At 40.5% G+C, this 24,549-nt stretch overlaps 1 protein-coding gene across 1 annotated transcript; it reads right to left on the bottom strand.

Annotated features, from left to right (window-relative positions):
* Positions 1-3,210: 3,210 nt before the first annotated feature.
* Positions 3,211-22,611, bottom strand: LOC146616747 (toll-like receptor 5). Its single transcript, XM_085372763.1, has 5 exons — positions 22,511-22,611; positions 20,839-20,898; positions 8,706-10,980; positions 7,123-7,211; positions 3,211-6,447 (listed from the first exon to the last, which is right to left on the bottom strand). The coding sequence occupies exons 2-5, from the start codon at positions 20,884-20,886 to the stop codon at positions 6,202-6,204; spliced, it is 2,658 nt and encodes an 885-aa protein (XP_085228889.1). The 5' UTR covers positions 20,887-20,898; positions 22,511-22,611; the 3' UTR covers positions 3,211-6,201.
* Positions 22,612-24,549: the final 1,938 nt, after the last annotated feature.

Below are 24,549 nucleotides of genomic sequence, written 5' to 3'. Positions count from 1 at the left end.
CCAGGGGGGCAGGTAGGGCATTAACAGGGGGAGGGGGCACAAAGAAATACTTTTCTTTCTTATTCTCATTTAAAATGTCTCACTTTTAAAAAATAATTATCTGATGGTGACGCCCATAGATATTATGGCCTGTTTTGTGTGGTGTAAATGGCACCTCATTTTGTCTATAGTGTGTCCTGGGATCTTGCTAGGCGCCGAGCGGGTCTCAGGTCTCTTATCCTCCTTGGAGAAGCTATGTTGCTGATCTAATTCATTGTATATGTGATGTGAATATGTTTGAGGCCACTGTATCTGTTGTTGTGGGTGTATTTATACATTTTATTTTATTTTTTTTGTGTACTCTTTAGGATTTTGTGTAATTCTTGGGAGGGTGAATGTAACAGGGTCATAAATCACATTGTTATAATTACACAAAATGTGTTCTAAACCCCCAAACTGTTCCTTTTATACCTGACTTTTAGGACCTCCAAGCCTGTAGTTATGTTCATTATCAGTTAGAGCCCCTCCTCATTCTTTTCTTCTTCTTCTTTGGTGCAACCCTATAAATACAAAGTACCCCTTTTGCCTCTCCCCTTTTCTACAATTCCCCTGTGGGAGAGACACAACGCAGAATCACACTGGTTACATAAGGACATCTCCTGGTTTCATCTTCATGTGTCCCTCTCACCACATATCCAAACCGATATCATGACCAGCAGCTTTACAGCTGTGGCTCCAGCAAACATCAGCTGATACTAGAAATTAATATTAAATAAATGCTAACAACAGCTGATCAAGCTTAAACGTGCTGCTGTTGTTTAATGTGACCTCCGCTGGTTTCCTCTTTCTGGCGCAGAGAGAAAAGCCGATCAGCTGATCATTGATCAGTTTCATGATAGAATTAGCAACTTTCTAGCTGAAGTAGTACGGGACAAATCGCGTTCCTTTTCACCTTAACTTTAAAGTTTGACCTCCTCGGCTGTAATTGGTCCAGCCCAGAGTTGATCATGACCAACTGGCCAATCCACCACTGTTCATTTATACCGTTAAAAAAAGAAAAGGAAGAAAACCTCATTGGCCCATAAAAACGAAATATCATGAGCGGCCCACCGGGCAAATGCCCGGTATGCCCGATGGCCAGTCCAGCCCTGAAATACAGTCATGACAGTAAACGAATATGAGTTCAAGGACTTAACAACATTACTTCAGTTACAACAACATCTCTGATACATTAGCACTAAGGGAACACTGAATGACCTGGTGCTTTATGTCCATCTAAGATTACCACAAAGTAAAAGATCTCTCAGCAACGTTATGCAACATTTTAGCCACACTATCGCCCCGATCAGATCAGTGAGCTGGGATTTTCTATTCTAAGCATGAGCTACTGTTACAGCAACAGACATTAATACTACTGGTGTCTCACACAACAACTCAATGTCCACTATGTGAAGCAGCCAAACACATGCCTTCTCCTCTCGTTAACTGAGATAAACTGCTGGCATATTGGTTTTACATCTATACTGTCCAGTCTGTCCTGGTGGACATACAGCAGCATTGTTTAATCTCATTTGAGTCATTGTCTACCTTAGCCATGTTTTCTGAGAGCACTGAAGCTACTTTCAGCCTCAACTGAGGATACTGGGATGACTAAAAGCAGCCTGACAATTGTCATGATAATAAATACTAGTTAATCTATAGCACCAAACCATCAGTCAGTCACCTGTGAGCTCGCCTCTTCACCTCTGAGCTACAACATGGCAGAGCTGCCTCTGTCACCTGATGAATAACAGTGAGACACTCCACATACATGCAGTCACACATGTGCTTCAAATACAGTCACAAACCACCAGGTCATCATCCAGTTTCACCTGTGATCTTGAGTCACCATTGCTCTCTGAGCTTTGTGTTGGTTCTTCACCTGACAAACAGGACAAACATGACAATAAGAATAAAATGTGCAGCTGCTTCAGTGTTTCTGTCACTTTGTGCAGATCTTGACTCGTCAGTAATGTTTGTAGTGTGAATGCATTTTTAAAACAATTTGTGCAAACTGCACTACCAGGTGGAATATTTGCAAAATCATGACGACCTCGTGATATTTTGTCTCAAAGATTAACCCTATGAATACGTCAGTGCCGTTAGGATGAAATTATTGTGTCACCAACATTTTAATGTTAGACATATAATTCTAACAGCCTCTGTAAACTAATATCATGGCTGCTCAAAGCTGCAGTTTTCTCTGACAGCTTCAATCAAAATTAGAAACGCTGCTCTGAGACTGAGAGAACTAACAGTGCTGCCTGCTGTGCAGGTAGTTTCCCAAACACGTTATTCATAGTTACATACAGTTTTAGACTGATGTGGGCCAAAGCCTAGCATAGCCTGTAACGTTATTATGACGCATTATATGAGTGAACTTGGCTTGCAGGTTTCTTTGAAAAACACTTTCTTATATCCAGCTTCTTCCTCTTTGCTGCCGTCCTCCTCTCCTCCAGGTTTGGCTTCTTATTACTACATTACATAACTGCTCTTTTCTCACATGTGATCCATGAATTTCCTGTGAGAGTACACAGCATCTTCATTAGCTCAGGATGATATTTCACCTCTGACTGACATATTTCTGTCCAGACCTCTGCAATCAGTATCACTGCTGACATCTATGCGAGTCATCCTCACACAAAAGGAAAAACATCAGCACTTCTGAGGGAAGTATGCCCATCCCAGCATTCACAGAGTCAGTGGACTGAAGTGGCTGTAAATAGTACTGAACATCCCTGTAACGGTCACCTTGTAGAATCTTTTCAGACTTTTGCGATATGTCAAAGTCTCACACAATTATCAGCGAATAAAAATTAGTGAGTAAAGAGTTAATGCCTTTGTGGATTACCTAGCTTTCCACAGTGCCACCATGAGGCTGAAACAAAGTGACAGGCTTACAATCGACTAAAACTAAATGTGAAAAAGCATTTTAATTTGATTAATCAATAAAAAATAAAAACTAGACCTGTGGAAAAAAAAGAGCTGAAAATGGTAAAAATCTATCAGAACTTGCCTTGTGAGGCTACGATGGATGTATTTGAGACTGAATCACCGGCTTTTAAAGGGTTCTGTGTTTTATTACAAAAGCATGCACTGATTTTTCTCAATCTTGCCTTCTATATATGTCCTTCATACAATAATAATTAATAAAGACATTTCCAATAATCATTTCTTAACTGAAAATAACAAAGTCACTCTGGAGATTGAAACTAAACTGAATTTAAAGAAAAATAAAAACCAAACCAAACAAAAATGAAATCAAAATAATGAATAATTAAAAAATACAAAACTATAACAACTTTGGTGTCAACAAACACTGAAGTGCTTTGTGGCTGAGCGCTGTCCAGACTGACAGTGAGCCTTAATTAGTTACACCCTGCTAGTATCAGGTTGGACCCTTTCAGAATGATCTTAATCCTTCTTAGCACAGTTACAGTAACACCAAGAGTTCTGATGCGGCCCATCTGAGTCATTTAAATCACCTTTCATCCCCATGTGCTCAGTTTTGAACTTCAACTGGTTGCTTAGACCATGTCTAAACGATGTGATTTACTAATTAGATTTGTTTTTCATGAGTAGCTAAACAACTGCACCTAATAAAGTGTACCTAAAAATGATGTCAAGTCCATACCTGCTTCATACCCTGGGGGACGGAGCTATGGCTCCCCACACTCGCTAGCACATCGTTACATGGAGAAACCTTTTGAATAAAAGTGTGCCGATCCACACAGGTGTGCACACGGGTGCTCACTGACACAAACTTCACCTTTCTTGGCTGCTACCTCAAAGCACATTGTGTGCTGTCGATCTTGCGTGCTGCACAATAACATTTAATATTTAGTAAATACTGTTATTTACTGTTAGCTAGTTTATTGTGATGGTGTTGTATTTATTATGTTGCTCTTTTTTGTTTGTTTTAATTTGTTTTCTTTCTTCTCTCGACAGGTGATCCAGGTGTTTTGTTTTTCTCCCCCCCTTCTCACCATCTCTTTTCCCCTCTGTTTTTCTTTCTCTCCCTCTTTCATTCATTCTTTCTGTCTCCCTGTCCTGTCCCACATCATGTCTGTCCCGTCTGTAACAACTGAAAATAAAATGAAATAAATACATAATTATAATAAAGGTCAATCAACTGGACTAATATGGCAAGGCCATGATGATCCACTTGTTAAAGTAATCTGCTAGGCATCGTTCTTAGCCTTCAGACAACAATTCTGATGGCTAAAGATCCAAACTCCCCATGGAAGAGAAATATCTCTTCCTTCTCTCTCTTTAAGTCCCAACTCAAAACTCACTTGTTCAAAATAGCTTATCCCACATAACCTCTCCACTCTGCTATTTTAAATTTGTTTCATGTCTTATGCTTTTATGATTGTGTAAAATGCTTCCTTTTATGTTGCTTTTATTATTCCACTGTGTACAGTGTCCTTGAGTGTTCTGAAAGGCGCTTTCAAATAAACTGCATTATTATTATTATTAATAATAATATTATTAAACAGGACAGGCAAAAAAAAAAAGCCAAGTGAGCATTAGCGGGTGGCTACATATCTTATTATATGTTATGTTGTATTATATGTTGAACAGATGAAAAATCAGCTGTTCTCACTGAAGCTCAAGAGTCATTTTAACAACCAGTGGTGCCCAAAGGCTTTGTGCTGACATGCAGTGTGTCCGTTTGCATGAACTTTGACTCCATGTCAAAATGTTCAAAATGATTTTTCTTAAACGAAATAAAATAAACAGTCTTTGGTTCCCTCGTCTTTCAAATTAACTTCTTTTGGGGGCACAAAACAGAAACATCATTGGTACCCCCCAAAAAACATTTACAAAGAATATCAGGAAATAAAAAGAGCTCCGTGATGAATAGATGTTAATGCTGCACTGTGTTCAGATTAATGGACTGTTCACAGTGAATAAGCAGCAGGAGCCAGCAGACTGGCCCTAATGTCCAGAACAGCTGGCTCATAAAAGCTGGGAGGATGCAGGCAGCCGGGGCGGAAGCTTTCCTCTGCTCAGTAGCTTCCTGTTTTCAGGCACATGGCCTAAATGAAAGGAAACTGGCTGACCTCTTAAGATCAGCTCCGAACTTGCGGTCCAACAAACCCCGAGTGCTTAGAGATGATCTGTAGTCACCGCTGAACCTAAACAGCCTTTCTACAGGACACATCCATTGAAAGATGGGTTGATGTGGTGACATCTCAACACCCACGGTGCTAATAACTGCTGGTCACTCAATGAAGGCATGAGAAAGGCAAAAGAAGAGATGGCTCGCCATCTAGTGGTTAAATAAGTAAGCATATTCTATAGGGCTTTGGAGTTGACGTCACACCGCAATGCATTGTGGGAGCGCGGCGCCATCTTGGACCACGAATCAAACCAAACAGGCTGGCTGTGTCCCAATTCAGGGTCTGCACGCTTGAAGTACGCACACTACGCGTCCTACGTACGGTGCGTACTATAAGTACGAGAAGTGCGGAAGTGAGAGGCTTGTGAAATGGGACGGTCTAGCCTGCGTCGCGCTGTTCAGGTTGCCTAGCAACCATGATACTAACCGCGAGAAACGTTTCATACAGCTTTGTGTGACAGAAATGAAGGAGAAAAAAAATGTCTTGTTGGTCATTCATTTTTGTCATGACATCACTTTGATTAGTTGAGTATCTGAGGCTGAGACCACAGGACTGGAAATATATATATATATCAGCTAGACAGCCAAAACTTTGTGTAACAATTGTATGTAAATATGTTTTTGAAAAATCAAAAAATATATTTTAGAAAATTAAAACCCGTTTTGTCCCTAATCTCAGGAATCACTGAAATACAAATTTATTTGTACAAGCTGTAAAAGTTTTTCCATTACTTTGAGTCTTTTAGGCCTTTTATTAGCAGGAAAAGTTGTAAAACGTAGAGAAAAAGTTAAAGGTCCAAAGTCTATGCCTTCCTTAATAAATTGCAAAGCAATCAAGTGGGTCAGCTTGGAGTCTTTGCCGGGCTGATTCCAGCCATGGGCTTTATGTTTGGTATGGATGCACCTGCTCTAAATCCAAGAACTGTACCATTGTTTAGGCATTCTTGGACTTCTCTTTGCATCACAAGGTCTGCTGAATCTGTTGCTGCGTTTTACAAAGCCACCAGTTTTCATTTTCACAGGACAGTAGGCTTCCTAAACAGCAGCAGAAACAAAGTTCACATGGAAGTTTCTTTTATGTTCTCGGCATTAATCCCGTCGTGGCTCTCCGGCTGAACTTCAGGCCCCCCGGGCTCAGGCTTGTCCTCTTTGAGCTTTTTCACCTTACTGTCTTTGAGTATATCTGAGATGAGACGTTCATAAAACCACTCCATATCCTGAGGGTCCTCTGGCCAAGTGAGGTACTCTTTCCTCTGGACAAAAGCTCTGACTGCATTGCACTTCATCAGCTGGTAGTGAGCCACCTTTGGATGCAATGTAGGAGTTTTAAGTCAAAAACTGAAACATGTTTGGGATGAATTCAGTAAGAATCAACATCACCAGTTTTCTGCTTTGTGGAAAGCAAAAAAAAAAAAGTGGTAAATGGCCTGTATTTGTATAGCGCTTTACTTGGTCCCTGAGGACTCCAAAGCGCTTTACACGTTCAGTCATCCACCCATTCACACACTGGTGATGCTACACTGTAGCCAAAGCCGCCATGGGGCGCACTGGCAGAGGCGAGGTTAATTGAAATCTGCATGCAGTCCGACACCTACCAGGTTTGTACAGGACTTTCAGTTATCTGCTAACCTGTTGCCACACACAGTTCTCAGACCTAAAGCATGACTTTGGTTACTATTTAAATCTGCTGTAATTTATATTTTACATTGAAAACTGGTCACATAACCTTTATATGTGAGCGTGGCAGCTCGCACTGATTTACACACTCAGTGATATAAATCATCATTTAGTTGCAAAAAATATATTGTATTTCAACACGTTGGAAATTAGAGCTACAGCTTAGTGAACACTGAATAGATTTTACAGGTGACCAAAACTAACTCAGCTATTACAATAACGCTTTTTTACACGATAAAAACATACAAACACTTAGTGGATAATATATTATTGCTGTTGTTATGTTAACAGCTCATACTCACCTTCCCTACCACCAACATAATTAAGACATTCGTCAGTTCCTCCAGCATCCGGCCTTGGGCTAAAGTAAACGCTTCCAAGCACCAGCCATCTGCAAAGAGAAACTACTGTGGTAATTTTGCTCATGTTTAAATGATCTAATGAACTTACATTTTTTTAAAATAAGGAAGTATTTAACCCACATGCAATTATTTTACTGTAATGAAGAAAGTGAAAATAAAAGCCTTATTAGCTATGGCACTACTAAGCATGCTAGCAGTTTAAATTAAATGCAACACGTCTGTTGTTTTATATACAGGAAGAAGAGACAGCAGTGCTGATTCCATTTCTATTTGTTTACAACATGAGTTACAATGACTAGGTGGTTAGCTTACCATCAGTACAACGTCAGCCATGTATACATTACAATAGATGGTTAGCTTAGCATTAATAATCATTCTTTCTGCTGATCCTCTCAGGGCTCGCCGTAGCAGATTGCCTACCTCCATCTTTCCCGAGCATCCTTCATGTTAAACCAGTATGGCTGGGCATCGTCACTGATTTCTATAACTGATTCGATTCAATCCCAGATTCTGTTTCATTCATTATTTCACTCATTTTTTGACTCAGACAGTCAGAAATACTATAATTATGATCATTTATCAATACACTGGAAGCAAAACTGCAGAATAAGAGGGACTTCATGACGAAACCTGCAGCTTCAGAATCTGTGAGACACCGCCTTTTGGCGGCGTGTCCACATATGGGTGGGTGGATGGCGGGTGAACGGGGGAAATCTGCGCTTTGTGCTTTACACCTTTTCCCGTTTACCTGCTCTTTAATCATTTGCATTTTTAACTGTTTGGCAGATGTTTAAATTGTTTTGAGAAGCTTTAACTTGAGCTTCTGGCGTTTCTGGCAAAATGCATTTATATTTAAAAATTGATTCAGGATTTAATGAGTCGATATCGCTTTAGTCAAACGAAATTCGATTTGAATCGGGAAGTCCATTTAATTATTACACTTATGTTTTAGGTGACACATATTTTTATATAAGAGAAAGGTTAACCGAGCAAATACAGAAATGCAGTTTTTAAATAATTTCATTTGTTAAAGCTAAAATCTTTTAAAAACCTATCCAAACCTGCCTGGCTCTATGCAGAAAAAGTGTCTGCCCCTAAATCTAATAATTGGTTGTACCACCTTTGGCTGCAGTCAAGCATTTGTGATAATTAGCAATGAGACTATTTTTTACACGGCTGTGGGGGAATTTTGTCCCACTCTTTTTTTCTAGAACTGTTTTAATTCAGCTACATTGTTGGGGGGTAGGGGTAGGGAACTCCAGGCTTCCTGCAGGTTTTAGATGTGTCCTTGATCCAACACAGCTGATTTAAATGTTAAACTATCTCCTCAACATGTCTTGAAGTTCTCCAGAGGCCTGGTAATGAACTAATCATTTGATTCAGGTGTGGAGACCCAGGGTGAGCTCTAAATCCTGCAGGACACCGGCCCTCGAGGACCAACGTTCCCTACCCCGTTGCAGGGTTTTCCTGCTGTAACGGCCTATTTAAGGGCATAGCAAAGCATCTTAATCAGAGTCCAGTACCTTTAAGGAAATCCTTAGAGACAATGCACAAAGTCTTCCTGCTGCTCCAGATGGCATCTCTGATGTTTGAAAGGTGATCCTCACCTGGCAGGAAGTCTCGGGCCTCGAAACAACAGTGAAAAAGATTCTCTTCTGAAAACTGGTTATCCAGCTTCTTTAGTAAAGCAGCCTCCACCCACCGGTAGTCCCTGTTGCTAAAACAGATAAACGCATCATACCTCATCTCATCCACAAGAGGCATCAGTTTGGGGCCCTTGAGAACCCTGCTGATGATCTTTTTGTAGATGATGAATATTTGTCCTCGGAGACGAGCGTAAATGATTCCAGTAAGAAGGACAATAATGATGAGTGAGGCAGAGAAAAGGAAGACAGCAAACTTTAGACCTTGGACTGCCTGTTCGGGATCCGTCTCACATGGTTCGATGATTGTGGAGTAATTCAGCAGAGGAAGGCCCTGGAAAGCAGCTGGAAACTCGCATCTTAAGTCTTCAATTGGGCTCAAAAACGTGACATTAGTCGTGTTCAGCCACTCCAGGAAGTTCCCCAGATTGCAGTCACAGTGAAAGCGAGTTGCTGACAGACTGAGAATGCTGAGAGACTGAAATGTCATAGGGTCGGGGGAGGCTAGGAAGTTGTTTGAAATATGGAGCCATTTCAGGCTGATGGGAAAAACATCTGGCTGCAAAAAGGTCAAGGCATTGTACGAAAGGTCCATCTCTATGATTGAGCTGAGACCCCTGAAGATCCCATTTGGGAGGGTCGTGAGTGAATTAAGGCTTATATTTAAACCGATCAGATTTTCAAGATGGTCAAACAAGTCGAGGCACTGCCCCTGTGCCCAAATTATCTGCAGGGAACTATCATGAAGATCTAGCACTTTCAAACTGTTATTAAGAGGTTCAAACACATAGTTTCGTTTGCACCACTTGATGATGTTGTCACCATAGAATAAAACCCGAAGTCTCGGGAAATAAGTTAAAATGAAAAATACATCCTCCATATTTGTTAATCTATTTTCTGAAATATCGACATGGATACTGTTCATGGCCAAGTCATCAATTCCATTGCGAGATTTCAACTTATTATCTCTCAAAAACAGATATTCTAAATTTGGTAGTGATGTAGGAAAACCCAGTTCTCGCAGTGAGTTTGATGCCAGATCTAAATACTGTAAGTTAGGGAGACCGCTGAATGCTTTGTATCCCAAAACACCAATGTGGTTTTGGGACAAGTCCAATATCCTAAGTTCTCTCAGATTGGTGAATGTGTGAGAATGTATTTGTCCTAAAAGGTTGGATGACAAGTTGAGTATTAGTAAATGATCCTGAAGACCATCAAAAGCATTTCTGTTAATCTGATTGATTCTGTTTAGTGAAATATCGATCTTCTTTGCATCTCTTAGATGACTGAACACGGCACTCTGCAAAGCAAATATGCGGTTGTTAGAGACATCCAAACTTTTCACTGCACTGTTTTTCAGGCCTTCAAATGTGTTTTTATCTGGATCTGGGAAGTTCTCATGTGAAAACCCTTTGCCCAAGATTCCAGAGTATTTAAGATGAGAAATCGGAGTCCCTTCTAATGCTTTGAAAAACTGCCTTGTTTCGTTCACATTTAGTCCACTGGAGGTTAAATCGAGAACATCGAAGGCTAGCTCTTTGAAAGGGTTCCCACAGTTTCCCCATTCATCATTGTGGAATAACTTGTTGGAGTCCAAGTTCAGGAGCTCAAACCTTTTACCCCTGAAACTTACAAGATCTTCTTCACATATGTTTTCGATCTTATTTAGTTTGAGTTTCAGCTGCGTGAACTTTCTGAATCTTGAAAAGAATGGACCTGGCCGCAGTCTCGTTATGTTGTTGAACGAGAGATCAAGGACTTCCAAGGACAAAAGTGGTTCCAGATAGCTTTCTGATAGTATGGAGTCTGTCAGACTACAATAATACAAAGACAGGTTTTGTAAATTGAACAGTCCTGCAAATGCCCTCGGCTGCAGTTTGAGGCCCAGATTAGAGCCGAGCATCAATTCTGTTAACTTTCTCTGCCCGAGGAAAGCGTTGTTCCATATGACGAGTGTTTGATCCTGACTTTCAAGATTTAATACTTGCAACTCCTTAAAGTCTCTGAGCGAGGTGCTGTTAATCTCACTGATGTGGTTACTCTGCAGATAGAGGTGGGTGATGTTGTGGGGCAGAGCAGGAACCCAGTAGTGGTTCTGAAAGCCACACCAGGCTCTTTGTCCCCTCAAACGGCATGTTTGGTAGGATACTGTTACCTGCAGATGGGAGGGTTACATAACAAAAATCAAGCGATGAAGTCAGCAAAATTACATGTGAAATTATTTAGTAAGAAAAAAAAATCAAAGTCAAAGCTTCATTTTCATGATTAGTAGCCCCCCCAAAAGCCCCCCCAAATGTCTTTATGTATAACTTCCATGTAGGGCTGCCACAACCGATTATTTGGATTGTCGACTAGTCACCGATTATTTTTGCGATTAATCGACTAATCAGATCATCATCCATTGGACGTAAAACGTACAGCTTATTGCACCATCAGCATCTGCTCTTATATAACTATCATTAGCTTGCAGCTTCAAGTGTTTAAAGCTAAAAATAAAGATAAGATGATAGTTTATTAAATTTTAATGAAATCTACAGATTGTTTAGGTGAAGTTTAATAAACTCAGCCGTCTGCTCTTTGCTACCTAAAATATAACACACTGTAAAATGTAATTAGTTCACAGAACTCAAAATAAGTAAATTCGTTGCCTCAAAAAAATAGAGTAAAGTTTTACTTAAGATGACTAAGTTAAGGCAACTTATTCACTTAGAGTACAGAGTAAATACCTATGTAGTTTCCAGAACTCAAAAAAATATGCAAACTCGTTGCCTCAAAAAAACTAAGTAAAGCTTACTTAAGATGACTGTTAGGACAACTTATTCATCGCAAGTCTGCAGTATTAAGAATAACTTGATATTTCTGACTGTACAATACTAATTGTTTACCTACTGACAAACATTTCAAGTTCAACTAAATGAAAAAACTGTGTGGTAACCTGAATATGACTAAAAATAATTGGCAACACTTTTTGTAATGATGTTAAAATCAGCCCAACTTTTATTTTCAAACACAACAAAGTATAACAGCCAACATACTGGACACTGTTCTGCTGAACAACAAACAATTATATTGCCATCACTGTTATAATCTTACAATGAAACAAAGTCTCAGATGTAATTATTCTGAAAATAAGTTTAGGCCTACCACAACTTTGTTTTGTACTTACTTATATAATCAAAATAAAATATTTGTTGTTCTGTCACAAGTGCCGTCTCTGATTTAAGTAACGCGTTACAGTAACTACGTTATTACTGTGGTAATGAGCACGGTAACTAGTTATTATGCCAAAACCAGGAACGCATTAGTCGTTACTGGGATTTAGATAGGCTCGTTACTTGTTACTTCGTGTGTGGTGGCTATCGCGGAGCTTCCACAGATTCAGTAACATTAGCAAGTGGTGGAGGCAGCAGGTGGAGGAAGGAAAGGGGACGCAGAAGGAAGAGAGACCCGAGGCGACCACCGGTCCAAGTGTGAACTGAACTCCAGGTAAGAAGTTATGACCTGCAGTCTCTCTGGGTCAGATATAAACCAAGTTTAGGTGGAGTTTATTTTCGTTATTCTGACTTTTTCCGTACACCGTGCTAGCTAGCATGACGGAGTTTCTATACAGCTGGGTGGTGCTATGATGTTACTGATGTTGAACTTTATTTTGTTCATAAGTTATTAGAGTTGCCAACCGTCCCGTCTGGTATTCAGAGAAAATATTACGCGTTTCTTATTATTGAGGTGAAAAGGAACAGTTTGTCCCGTAATTCAGCTACAATGAAAAAGACACAAAGCTGGAGTTATTCTGTGTCTTTGCTGCACAGCTGCCTCTTCTTCTCTCATTCTCTCCCCTCTCTCTCCTGTTTCTACTTCAATCATGAAACTGATCAATGATCAGCTGATCGTCTCTCTTGTTTGTTTATCGCCCACTTTGCGCCAGAAAGAGGAAACCAGCGGATGTCGCGCTAAACAACAGCAGCACGTTTAAGCTTGATCAGCTGTTGTTATAATTTATTTCATATTAATTTCTAGTATCAGCTGATGTTTGCTGGAGCCACAGCTGTAAAGCTGCTGGTCATGATATGGTTTGTATATCTGGTGAGAGGGAAACATGAAGATGAAACCAGGAGATGTCCTTACTGAATCATCAGAGCTGAACAGGTGATGGAGAAACAGGTTTACCTTTTAGGTGACATGGATGAGCTGAAGTTATGAACTGTTTCTGAGAGACAAATAACACCAGGATCCTTTTCTAAGCAGCTGACAGCTGGTAACTGTGCAGGGGCGGGTCTAGCAAAGTGTTGCCAGGGGGGCAGGTAGGGCATTAACAGGGAGAGGGGGGCACAAAGAAATACTTTTCTTTCTTATTATCATTTAAAATGTCTCACTTTTAATAAATAATTATCTGAATCTTACAACAAACGATTGATAGATTGATGCATATATACCATCAGAACAGCGTACATCACTGTCACAACAGTGTTTGTTTTCATTCAAAGGCTTTATGATTTTTCCTATAATGGCGGCCGGTCTGTAGTCAAAATGCCCGGGACGATTTTCTGTCCCTGTCCAGCCCTGTATGCAGCTCATCTGCAGTCTGGTGTTACCTACATCTTCCTATTCAGAAGGCAGAATTTCCGAGTTCTGAGTACAATCGAAAGCACCACGACTGCAGTTTTTGTGTTGGATGTAAAAGGCGCACATGATGCTGTGACGTAGGCTAGAATCATGGCGGCGGTCAACGACGGCCCAGGCGTGGGATTTCTCTCGTGGAAATATGCACATTATCTTTTCCTTTGGTAGGTGGCACAGTGCACTGTGGCAAGTAAGCAAGCTAGAAGACTGGCAAAGTTATGGAAGCAACACATTAACAAGAGAATTCTGAGTAAAACCAAAGTTACTTTCCCTAGTAACTAGTTACTTTGAAAGTAACGAGTAACTTGAAGTAACTGAGTTACTTTTGATAGAAGTAACTAGTAATGTAACTAAGTTACTAATTTAAAGTAACTTACCCAACACTGTTTATATGTACCGGTAACATAATGTTTCTTATGATTCAACTGTGGAATTTAACTTAATTCTTTAGAAGGAAAAGCTGTATTACTTTATTCTCAAGTATAAAGCCAACCTAGATGTTAACCATTTAACAGGCCACTAATCTGGATTATAGCTTTCACAACAAAACTTGTTTTTAAACACATTTTTAACAAAACAAATACTATTGTTATTATTATTATTTAAAATGTAATAAAACAGAAAAGTGGTTAAATATAAAAGCAAATCAAATCACTTTTTATTGTCACATCACATGTGCAGGTACATTGGTACAGCACATGTGAGTGAAATTCTTGTGTGCGAGCTTCACAAGCAACAGAGTTGTGCAAAATACAATAATGTAAACAAGCAAAATACAAGAATGGCTACATCTGAAACTAATAAATATATGTACAATATATAATAGTATATGCATTTCTGGATGTGTATACTAAATATTTTTCTACGTGTGTGTGTGTGTGTGTGTGTGTGTGTGTGTGTGTGTGTGTGTGTGTGTACACATGTTTTACAAATTAAATAGAGTAAACAATAAATAAAATATATAAAATATATAAAATAAAATATACAGAGTGAGACATGTGCAAAACAGTGGCATTACTGTACAGTATGGAGTGCATAATGTTAAAGTTCCAGTAGCAGTTTGCTTATGTTGTTAAACAAAGGCTAGATTTGACATTAATAGATGCCACAGATGTTCAAAAGCTGCCACAAAGTATGAAAAAAAAAACAAATGGACGTCTCCGAAAACGTCTGAGCATTTTTGCAAATATGTGATGTCTTGATAAATCGAGCAGATACTTGAACTTTACACAGCTACATTCTCGCCTGAAAATATCTTAAAAGTCTATTTTGTGACCCAGAAAAAGTTGTTTTTTAGCCGTGCTCCTCCGCCATTGCAGCGCTTACAAGTACGCACAGACTCCGACAACTGTGGCCGACAAATGCGATCCTCCTTTTCCCCAGATTACCCTTTCTGGGTCACAAAATAACCTTTTAAGATATTTTCAGGCGAGAATGTAGCTGTGTAAAGCTCAAATATCTACTTAATTTATAAAAATATCACATATTTGCAAAAGTGCTTCCACGTTTTCGGAGAGCTCTGTTATCCACCAAGCGCGATAGCTGACCGGGAGGTCAAGGCTCGATAGAGTCCACGAGCACAGCTAACTGCCGGCATATCGTTTTCAACCTTGCAGTCTTTTGCTAGTCATGTTAAACATGATATATATATAATTAGTTAGTTAGTTAGTTAGTTATGGGTATGGATTGAAAATACCCCCCACACTAACAGCTGAATAAGAGTAAACATTTACTCACCAAGTCAGTGTATCAGGCAAAGATCCACAGCAATGACAACAATAATATCTTGAGCTGAAGCTTCTCCAGGTTTGCTCAACATATTCCATAACAAATGCACCATGAACATGCGGACTGATCCGTGCTAGGGAGGAGGACGGTAGCGATGTGGCATTTTCAAACCACATCTTTCATCCTTCCGCACTGAGAAGCAAAACTTCCAGCTGACTTAGTTTTTCTAAGTTAAGACAACTCAAATAAATTGAGTTTATCAGCATTTTTATGAATGAATGCTATGAATAGATATGAGCACGTTAGCATATGCTGCTTCCGGTGCGGAAACTCCTGTGGGGAGCTTTGTTTCCGGTGTCCTATTCGCGCCTGGTTTACGGTCCAAGTTAGATTAGATTAGATTAGATTAGATAGAACTTTATTAATCCCTCGGGTGGGTTCCTCTGGGAAATTCGATTTCCAAAAAAGCACAGCACCGACAGAAGTTACAGAGTTATACACACACACACATATATATAAATACAGAGACAATATAAATAAAATATACGAAGGGGATAAATAGAATAAATAGGAATAAAAATAAAAATACAAGTGAATTGCACATTTCAAGTATTGAGTCTATTGCACCGTTGACTATTTACAAAAGTATTGCACAAAAGGTATTGCACAGTGAGGTGAAGAGGCACTACAGCTTAGTTGTTCCCTCCTTTGTCCTCCTGTTTCCCCTCCCTCTCCCCTCCAGAGAGGAGTTAAACAGTCTGATGGCGTGTGGGACAAAGGAGTTTTTAAGTCTGTTAGTTCTTGTCTTTGGGAGAAGCAACCTGTCACTGAACAGACTCTTCTGGTTGTTAATGGCCGTGTGCAGAGGATGCCCAGCATTGTTCATAATGTCCATCAGTTTCTTTAATGTCCTTTTCTCTGCCACTGTCACCAGAGTGTCCAGCTTCATGCCGACCACAGAGCTAGCCCTCCTGATCAGTTTCTCCAGCCTGGATGAGTCCTTCTTTGCTGTGCTGCTCCCCCAAGTTAAGCAAATGATTGAATCAAGCGGCGATTTACATTTCTATAGATGTCTTGGGCATTTATCCAATATACAGTGGGGCAAAAAAGTATTTAGTCAGCCACCGATTGTGCAAGTTCCCCCACCTAAAATGATGACAGAGGTCAGTAATTTGCACCAGAGGTACACTTCAACTGTGAGAGACAGAATGTGAAAAAAAAAATCCATGAATCCACATGGTAGGATTTGTAAAGAATTTATTGGTAAATCAGGGTGGAAAATAAGTATTTGGTCAATAACAAAAATACAACTCAATACTTTGTAACATAACCTTTGTTGGCAATAACAGAGGTCAAACGTTTACTATAGGTCTTTACCAGGTTTGCACACACAGTAGCTGGTATTTTGGCCCATTCCTCCATGCAGATCTTCTCGAGAGCAGTGATGTTTTGGGGCTGTCGCCGAGCAACACGGACTTTCAACTCCCGCCACAGATTTTCTATGGGGTTGAGGTCTGGAGACTGGCTAGGCCACTCCAGGACTTTCAAATGCTTCTTACGGAGCCACTCCTTTGTTGCCCGGGCGGTGTGTTTTGGATCATTGTCATGTTGGAAGACCCAGCCTCGTTTCATCTTCAAAGTTCTCACTGATGGAAGGAGGTTTTGGCTCAAAATCTCACGATACATGGCCCCATTCATTCTGTCCTTAACACGGATCAGTCGTCCTGTCCCCTTGGCAGAAAAACAGCCCCATAGCATGATGTTTCCACCCCCATGCTTCACAGTAGGTATGGTGTTCTTGGGATGCAACTCAGTATTCTTCTTCCTCCAAACACGACGAGTTGAGTTTATACCAAAAAGTTCTACTTTGGTTTCATCTGACCACATGACATTCTCCCAATCCTCTGCTGTATCATCCATGTGCTCTCTGGCAAACTTCAGACGGGCCTGGACATGCACTGGCTTCAGCAGCGGAACACGTCTGGCACTGCGGGATTTGATCCCCTGCCGTTGTAGTGTGTTACTGATGGTGACCTTTGTTACTTTGGTCCCAGCTCTCTGCAGGTCATTCACCAGGTCCCCCCGTGTGGTTCTGGGATCTTTGCTCACCGTTCTCATGATCATTTTGACCCCACGGGATGAGATCTTGCGTGGAGCCCCAGATCGAGGGAGATTATCAGTGGTCTTGTATGTCTTCCATTTTCTGATGATTGCTCCCACAGTTGATTTTTTCACACCAAGCTGCTTGCCTATTGTAGATTCACTCTTCCCAGTCTGGTGCAGGTCTACAATACTTTTCCTGGTGTCCTTCGAAAGCTCTTTGGTCTTGGTCATGGCGGAGTTTGGAGTCTGACTGTTTGAGGCTGTGGACAGGTGTCTTTTATACAGATGATGAGTTCAAACAGGTGCCATTCATACAGGTAACGAGTGGGGGACAGAAAAGCTTCTTACAGAAGACGTTACAGGTCTGTGAGAGCCAGAGATTTTCCATGTTTGAGGTAACCAAATACTTATTTTCCACCCTGATTTAGGAATAAATTCTTTACAAATCCTACCATGTGGATTCATGGATTTTTTTTCCACATTCTGTCTCTCACAGTTGAAGTGTACCTCTGGTGCAAATTACTGACCTCTGTCATCATTTTAAGTGGGGGAACTTGCACAATCGGTGGCTGACTAAATACTTTTTTGCCCCACTGTATCTGTAAATGATGTTCATCGACTTGTCGATATTTTTTCCACGTGCCTCAGAGCAAAAGAGAAAAGGGATTCAAATGTTATATTTCTCAGCTGTCCCTCGTTTATCGCGGGTGTTATGTTCTAAAAACAACCAGCGAGAGGTGAAATCAAGTAGCCAATTTTATTTTTTGACGATGCAAAACGTTTCGTGGACATACAGTACTGCAGTCACACTGCTAGCGATCGATGCAGCGATTCTGTACTGTACAGGAGAGACGTCACGGAGGAGATCGTCTGCAGCGATCAGGACGCAGGACACAATGTGACGTAAAAATAAGCATGCAAACTTGCACTAAAAAATCTGCGAAACAGCGAGGTGAAAGGTGAACCGCGTTATAGCGAGGGACCGCTGTAATTTTGAAGGTAAGTCACAACATACCCTTTGTACATACTAATGTATAGAAACCGTTACCAGCAATCATTCATTTTTTGTGTGGCTTTTTTCACGGTTTGTTAACATGCTGTGTAGGTGTGTACTTGACAAGCTGATATCGACATAACGGGGAAACATCTGGTTTGACTATTCGTCACCTGTAGTTTGAATGCTGAACATTTGCCTGTTTAAATCATAAGACCAGTCACTACACAGAGATGTGCTTCTGAATGTGGACGATGTGTCTTCTGCTGCAGTGATGCAGTTCTGCTTGTGTTGAGTGATGTAAACAACTGATCGAGCTAAACGCTTTAAACGTCAAAATTGATCATTAGATTTTTTATGACACAGCAGCGGTGAGCGTTCCCACCTTCTGCTCTTTGTAACTTAACGCGATCTTTCCGTTTTCGAGTTTTGGCACATGGAGTATATCTTCACAGTAGCGATTGACCACAAAGTAAAGCTACTGGAAATGTACTACCCCACATCCGGTCTCAAACCAGGAAGTTAGCATTTTCTCGTGCACAGGGTCTGTCACTACCCGATCCGTACCGGAAACCCGATCGGTACCCCGCATGTGCAAATCTTACGTCACTTCCTCTCTTTGCCAACATTGCGACATTCAATATATTTGAATGATACAGTTAGCGCCCAGTTAGCTCCTAGCATTTCTCAACAGCTCTGCCTCCTTTTCGACTGCCCGGGACATTTAAACAATGGATAATCCGTTTACAAAGAAATTCATGCTTTTCTCCTCAACAGAGAGCGTCCCCCGATTGAGCAACAGCGCCGTAAAATAAGAAGAATGGCGCCTAATTACAGAGTTAATAATACAGACTTTGTAATATCTCACGTGTAGATTCATCAGCCAGATTAAGTGTTTACTGACAATTGACAGTGATAGCGCACATCATCATCACTATTCCAACAATCCTCTCCTCACAGACAAGCATAAACACACTCGACTATCGCTAAATCAAATTTAACACACGTTTGTAATGACGCTAATTCAGTTTATAATAGGGTTTATTCGGTCGGTCAACAGGTGGCGGTATCCTCGTACACTGGGGAGTAAACTGCCATTAAACGAACAGAAGAAGAAGAAAACATCTACACATGCGCGGTACGGATCGGGTAGACCCGATTTGTACGGTCAGACTTTACACATGCGCAGTAAGGATCGGAGAGTCCTGATCCGTAATTATCTTTTTGTTTTTCGTTTTTGTCTACATTGTACTGAAATGCTTCATTATTGCAAACATTTTAAGATATACTTGTTATTCTTAACATCTTAACAGATACTCTGACCTGTAACTATCGTAAAACGCTACGACCGGAAGTAGAAACCTTTCGCGCATGCGGGGTACCGATCGGGTTTCCGATACGGATCGGGTAGTGACAGGGTCTATTCTGGGACAGAGCTACTTCTTCTTCGGGGTTTAACGGCAGCTGGCATCCTTGTACATGCAGTGCTGCCATCTTCCGTTTCAGTCCGTTATTACACTCTTAAATCCTGCTACTTATTCCTGCGTCTTTTGGGATCTTACAAAGCTTCAAACGACGCATCGACTATTAAATTAGTCGTCGACGATTTTGATAGTCAACTAATCGTGGCAGCCCTACTTCCATGGAAGCAGACTTACCTGGTCTTCAGCAACAGTTATCCAGGCCCTCTGAAAGTCTGATAGTGTTTCTCTGGCTACTGTTTCACTCATTTTCAGTATGATACTTACACCTTTACATGTTTGTTTTTGTCATTTGTAACGCCACTTAACACTGGCCTAAAGACAAAAAGGTGCCTAACCCAAGGGCTGAACATGTGTCTTCTCTATTTAGCAAAGAACCCATTTGAAATTGTATTTTAGGCACTTTTATACCAGCAACCTGTAGCAAACACATCATTTGTTCCAATTTCTGAAGTTAAATGCACCAAAAATGCCAAAGTAACAGGTTTGACTAGCAAAAAAATATTATTTTCCCATCATGGTTGACAGTGTGTCCTGCACAAACTTGACAAATGAAGGGGAAAAGAAGAAATCCCACTTCAAAATTCCCACAATGACCTGACAGAACCTGAGACATGCATCTGAGCCTTCAGTTGACCCATCTACTGTTCACTGAAGCCTCATCAGAAATGGTCTCAGTGGAAAGGTCAGATTTTAGACCCACCATGAATTTGGATAGTGAACGGTGTCCATTTTCTGCATGACAGTTATCCCAAACACACTGCTAGTGCCAATGCAGAAAAGCATACATGGATAGAAAAACACAGCAGAACACCATCAGTCATGGTTGACCTCCCCAGAGCTCAGACCTCAACATTGTTGAAGCAATGTGGGATGATCTTGTCAGAGAAGAGAACAAAAGAAGAAACATCCAAAGAAAAGTTTTGAATGTCATTCAAGAAGCCTGGAGAACTGTTCCTGAAGACTGCTTAAAAAATCCAAAACGACTAACTTAATAGATGAATGGATTTGAGATTAGTCATTATATTCTGTGGTCCTGTTATGTTTGAAACCAATCAGCTGAATGAAGTCAGTATTATAAACGTACCTTTAGGCACAAACCAGTGCAAATCAACTGAAGGACCAACATCCACATTCTGTCCTCAATCTGTACAGACACAAACAGCAAAGCTTTGATTAGGTAATCGTGTTTCATTGTTGTAGCTGAACAAATATGTGAAATATTCAATAAAGTGAGAACATAAACACGCAGGTTGATGGTTCACTCGCACAAGTGTTTAACACAGCAATTCATATCTGATGTCAACTCGGACTACAAAGCTCCTTTGACTAGCTGGCGTGTTTGCCTGAGCTAATATGGACCGGACAGCAGAATGTGTCATATTGCAGTGATTGATCCTGGTGCTACACCTGCCACTCCCGATATAAGTTCATTATATTAACGTTTGTGCCTGTCAAATGTTTAAACCTTTAGTTTTAGTTTTTTTCTGTCTCAATTCAGTCCAAAAGTTGCCTTTATCTATCGCTGGGAGTAGATTTTTGTTCAAGTTAAGTACAACAGAGCCTGTGAAACCTGGCTGAAACATTTGAGCCCTAAAGAAAAAATGGGCCTGGTAGTTTCTGTACAGCCATTCCTGTAACTGTGAAAGTTCCCAGAAGCAAAGCACACAAAAGGTCCCAGTGCAGTGTCCCACCAGAAGAGGAACCGAAGAAGGTGCCAAAAGGCAGGGACAGCACAAAAACTGCTATGCATCCAGTTTAGTTACCTACTAACTTAGTTGTGGTGAAACCCAGCTAACAGTTACTGGCTGCACCCAGTGCTAGCTAGACTCAGCAACGTGTTTATTCCTCAGCCCTGCATTAGAATCTGCAAACCCTTCAGACACACAGGGGTTTGCGACTTAACGAAAGCACTGTGGTATATTGTAATAAGCAGCAGCTATTACTACCTCCCACCAGTAGGTGGTACTGGGGTATTGTATGTGATTGAAAACGAGCTGAGTAAAAGACCTGACCTCCACCATAGCCTCGTCTCAGTCCTCTGTGCTTGATCTAAAGTTGACTTTGACCGCAACCCACGTTAAACCAGCAGTTGGAACAACACTGCATAAAGTTACAACAAGCACAATAAATAATAAGAATCAACAACTCTTAATTTGTTCTGTCCATACGTTAGAAGTTCATTATACACTAAATCATTTCTGTGCATGAAAGATAACCTTGCAGTTGCGTTAAGGTGAAAACATGGTAGGAGTTTGAACATCAGCGTAATCCTGTGCACAAATACCAAGTTTGGAAATATTTAACCCCCTGGTGACGCCCCTGGGTTTAGCGAGGTGGCAAGCACGAACGAGATTTGACATTTTGTTTGTTGATAATAAAGCTGTAGTCTGTAAAATTTCAGTATCTTCATTTCAGCACAGCCTACTAAAGGTTTGAACCTTTTACGTTGCATTACTTGTTAGCCGTTTCCTGCCGTTTGCCTGCAGGTGAATCACTTCGGAGTTGTTGTCGGTTTGTTTACAGTCCGAGTTTGTTTTGTGTTTACAGTCCGAGCTCTCATTACACTGACGGGCTTATTGAACAGTACGACTATTTTTTAACAACGTTGTCTGGTTGATTCCGAGTCGGAAACGATAAACAACTTTCGGAAACACAAACACACTTTTTAACCTTCTCCTTAGACGGTCGGGGAGGCGGGCGAGGCGGTACCGAGCTTTCTCCTCACAAATTAGCTGATAATAAAGTGAAAATCTTACCTGTACCGGACGAAGCGACAAACCCGTTCAAACCTGCACCACCTCGCTCTGTCTGGACTGAGAGTTGATCTTCTCCAGTCTGACAAAACGACAATTTCGCAATTTCCCAAGTGAACAAATCTCTCCTTCCTTTGTAAACTTTGCCTTCTTTTACGCAACACTGTTATGCTCTGTTCTGGTTATATTAGTATGTAACATGTATGTATTTAAATATAAAAGGCTACTGATCACACTTACTGTGAAAAATCTCAGTCAGTTTATGTTAAAATTTATGTCATTTTGAATGCAGAAAAGTACCACCAGAGGACCACCCGAGCCCCGTCAAAGCTACCAAGCAGAGTGTCTGCCATACTGTAATATTGGCTTTCCTTCTCCTTTATTTACATCCTTGTCTGCCCACTCATGATACAGCATGTATATGTAGTCAGTTATGGCCACAAACTCGCCTTTGATTACCAAATTGCATTTACTACATCAGTAAATCTGAGCAAACATTTGTCCTAGAGCAACACTGTAGGGTCTTTGTCTTACAGTATAAAGTGATGTGAGACAAGATTTCCTGACTGTAAAGCGGTGCGCAGACGACCAGAGCCCTCTCAGCACAAGGCTGACACGACTTTCCCCATATAGGAAATAAAACGTTAAAATAAAAACAGATTAAGACAGATTACTATACCAAACACATAAAAGTGCATTTACTGAATTGGTTTTGTCTGCTCTTGTTTTTTCAAAGACAATGAGGAGCAAAGTACAATCTGATCCTTGTGTTCATTTTCTATATACTGTTAATCCCCAGACTGTTGTCAGTCTGACAACACTCAAAATTCAAAATCATCCTCAGTGCACACCTTTTTCTCCTCTGTGCTCAAGGTGCTCTGTTGTTTAAGTAGAAGAGAAAAGTTGGACATATTTCACAACCATTAGATGTCCAAGAAACCTCTGAAAATGAGGTCACAGTTACTTCCCGAGCAAAAACTTCTGCTTTTGCTCACAGACCCTAAATTTCAACAAATAACACAATAATATGGCAAAACTGTAAAGTGACACAAGAAGCTAGGGGAAGAGCCACATGTTCCATCTGAGCTTTGAGGAAAATAAACTCAGCTTTTCCTTGGATGTTCGTAGTTTTTCCAGTTCATACAGAACTTCAGCAGTCGGGTTTGTCACTGTGTTGTTCCTCCATCTCATTGAGCCTGCTCAGGATTTATTCAGAGGAAATGAGGAACAAAAAGACATTTTAATAGGTCAGGGGTTTGTGTTGCTCTTGTTGACTTTTAAGTTAAAAAAAAAATCAAATGAATAATATTTCTTTTAAAAATGAATGTAACAGCACTACACACCAGCACTGTGCTTATTTTATATGTTAATCATAATATATTTATAATGGAATAACATGAGCTCAACAGTGTCACAAAAGTACAAACATTCGGTACTTAAGTAGAAGTACAAATACTACTGTTAAAAGTTGAGGTAGTGATTGAAATTCTTTACTCGGGTAAAAGTAAAAAAGTACAGGCTCTGAAATGTACTCAAGAAAGTATAAAGTAGCTCTTTGCATGATGTTTCTATTTCTCTGTGCTATATTAACATGATGGTAAAATAATATCAGGAGATTGGAATACAAACCTTAGTCTAACTTTTTTATTCTAATTATGCTCAGCTTGAATCAGAAGAAAAAGAAGGAAAATAAAAATTTAGCCCACATGGTAGAGGGTGGAAAATGTGTACAGTCAGAGGTTAAAGTGGATTCAGCAGATGTGGGAACATTAAAATTGGCTGTAATGGCTCAGTGTGGGGGAAAAGACTCATAACTCACAATAATTTCTATTGCTTATTGTCTATTGTGTACAGGCTGTGAGCAGCTGACCTGCTGCTCTTTTGGAGGTACACAACTTCAACCAGATGTCTCAGGGACTCAGGGACCCTGACGATTCAGTCAGTCCTTAGAATCGTCATCTCTCCATCCTCCTATGCAGCCTCCCTGTGTGTGACTCGTCACTGGAAACACTATGCTGGGTCCTTCCTGAGGCTGTAAGTCA

Source organism: Diplotaxodon limnothrissa, linkage group LG15, assembly GCF_057381915.1.
Source record: "Diplotaxodon limnothrissa isolate DT_005_m linkage group LG15, D_limnothrissa_male_GT1.1, whole genome shotgun sequence".
NCBI lineage: Eukaryota > Metazoa > Chordata > Actinopteri > Cichliformes > Cichlidae > Diplotaxodon > Diplotaxodon limnothrissa.
Note: the sequence above shows the minus strand (reverse complement) of the source record. Positions and strands in the feature narration are given on the sequence as shown.

Excerpts from the sequence above, each read along its gene's own strand:
- LOC146616747 (XM_085372763.1), bottom strand. The coding sequence starts at position 20,886 with ATGTGGATGTTGGTCCTTCAGTTGATTTGCACTGGTTTGTGCCTAAAG. Across the intron at positions 10,981-20,838 it reads GCACTGGTTTGTGCCTAAAG|GTAACAGTATCCTACCAAAC; the intron begins GTACGTTTATAA and ends TCCCATCTGCAG. Across the intron at positions 7,212-8,705 it reads CTCTAAGGATTTCCTTAAAG|ATGGCTGGTGCTTGGAAGCG; the intron begins GTACTGGACTCT and ends TTCTCTTTGCAG.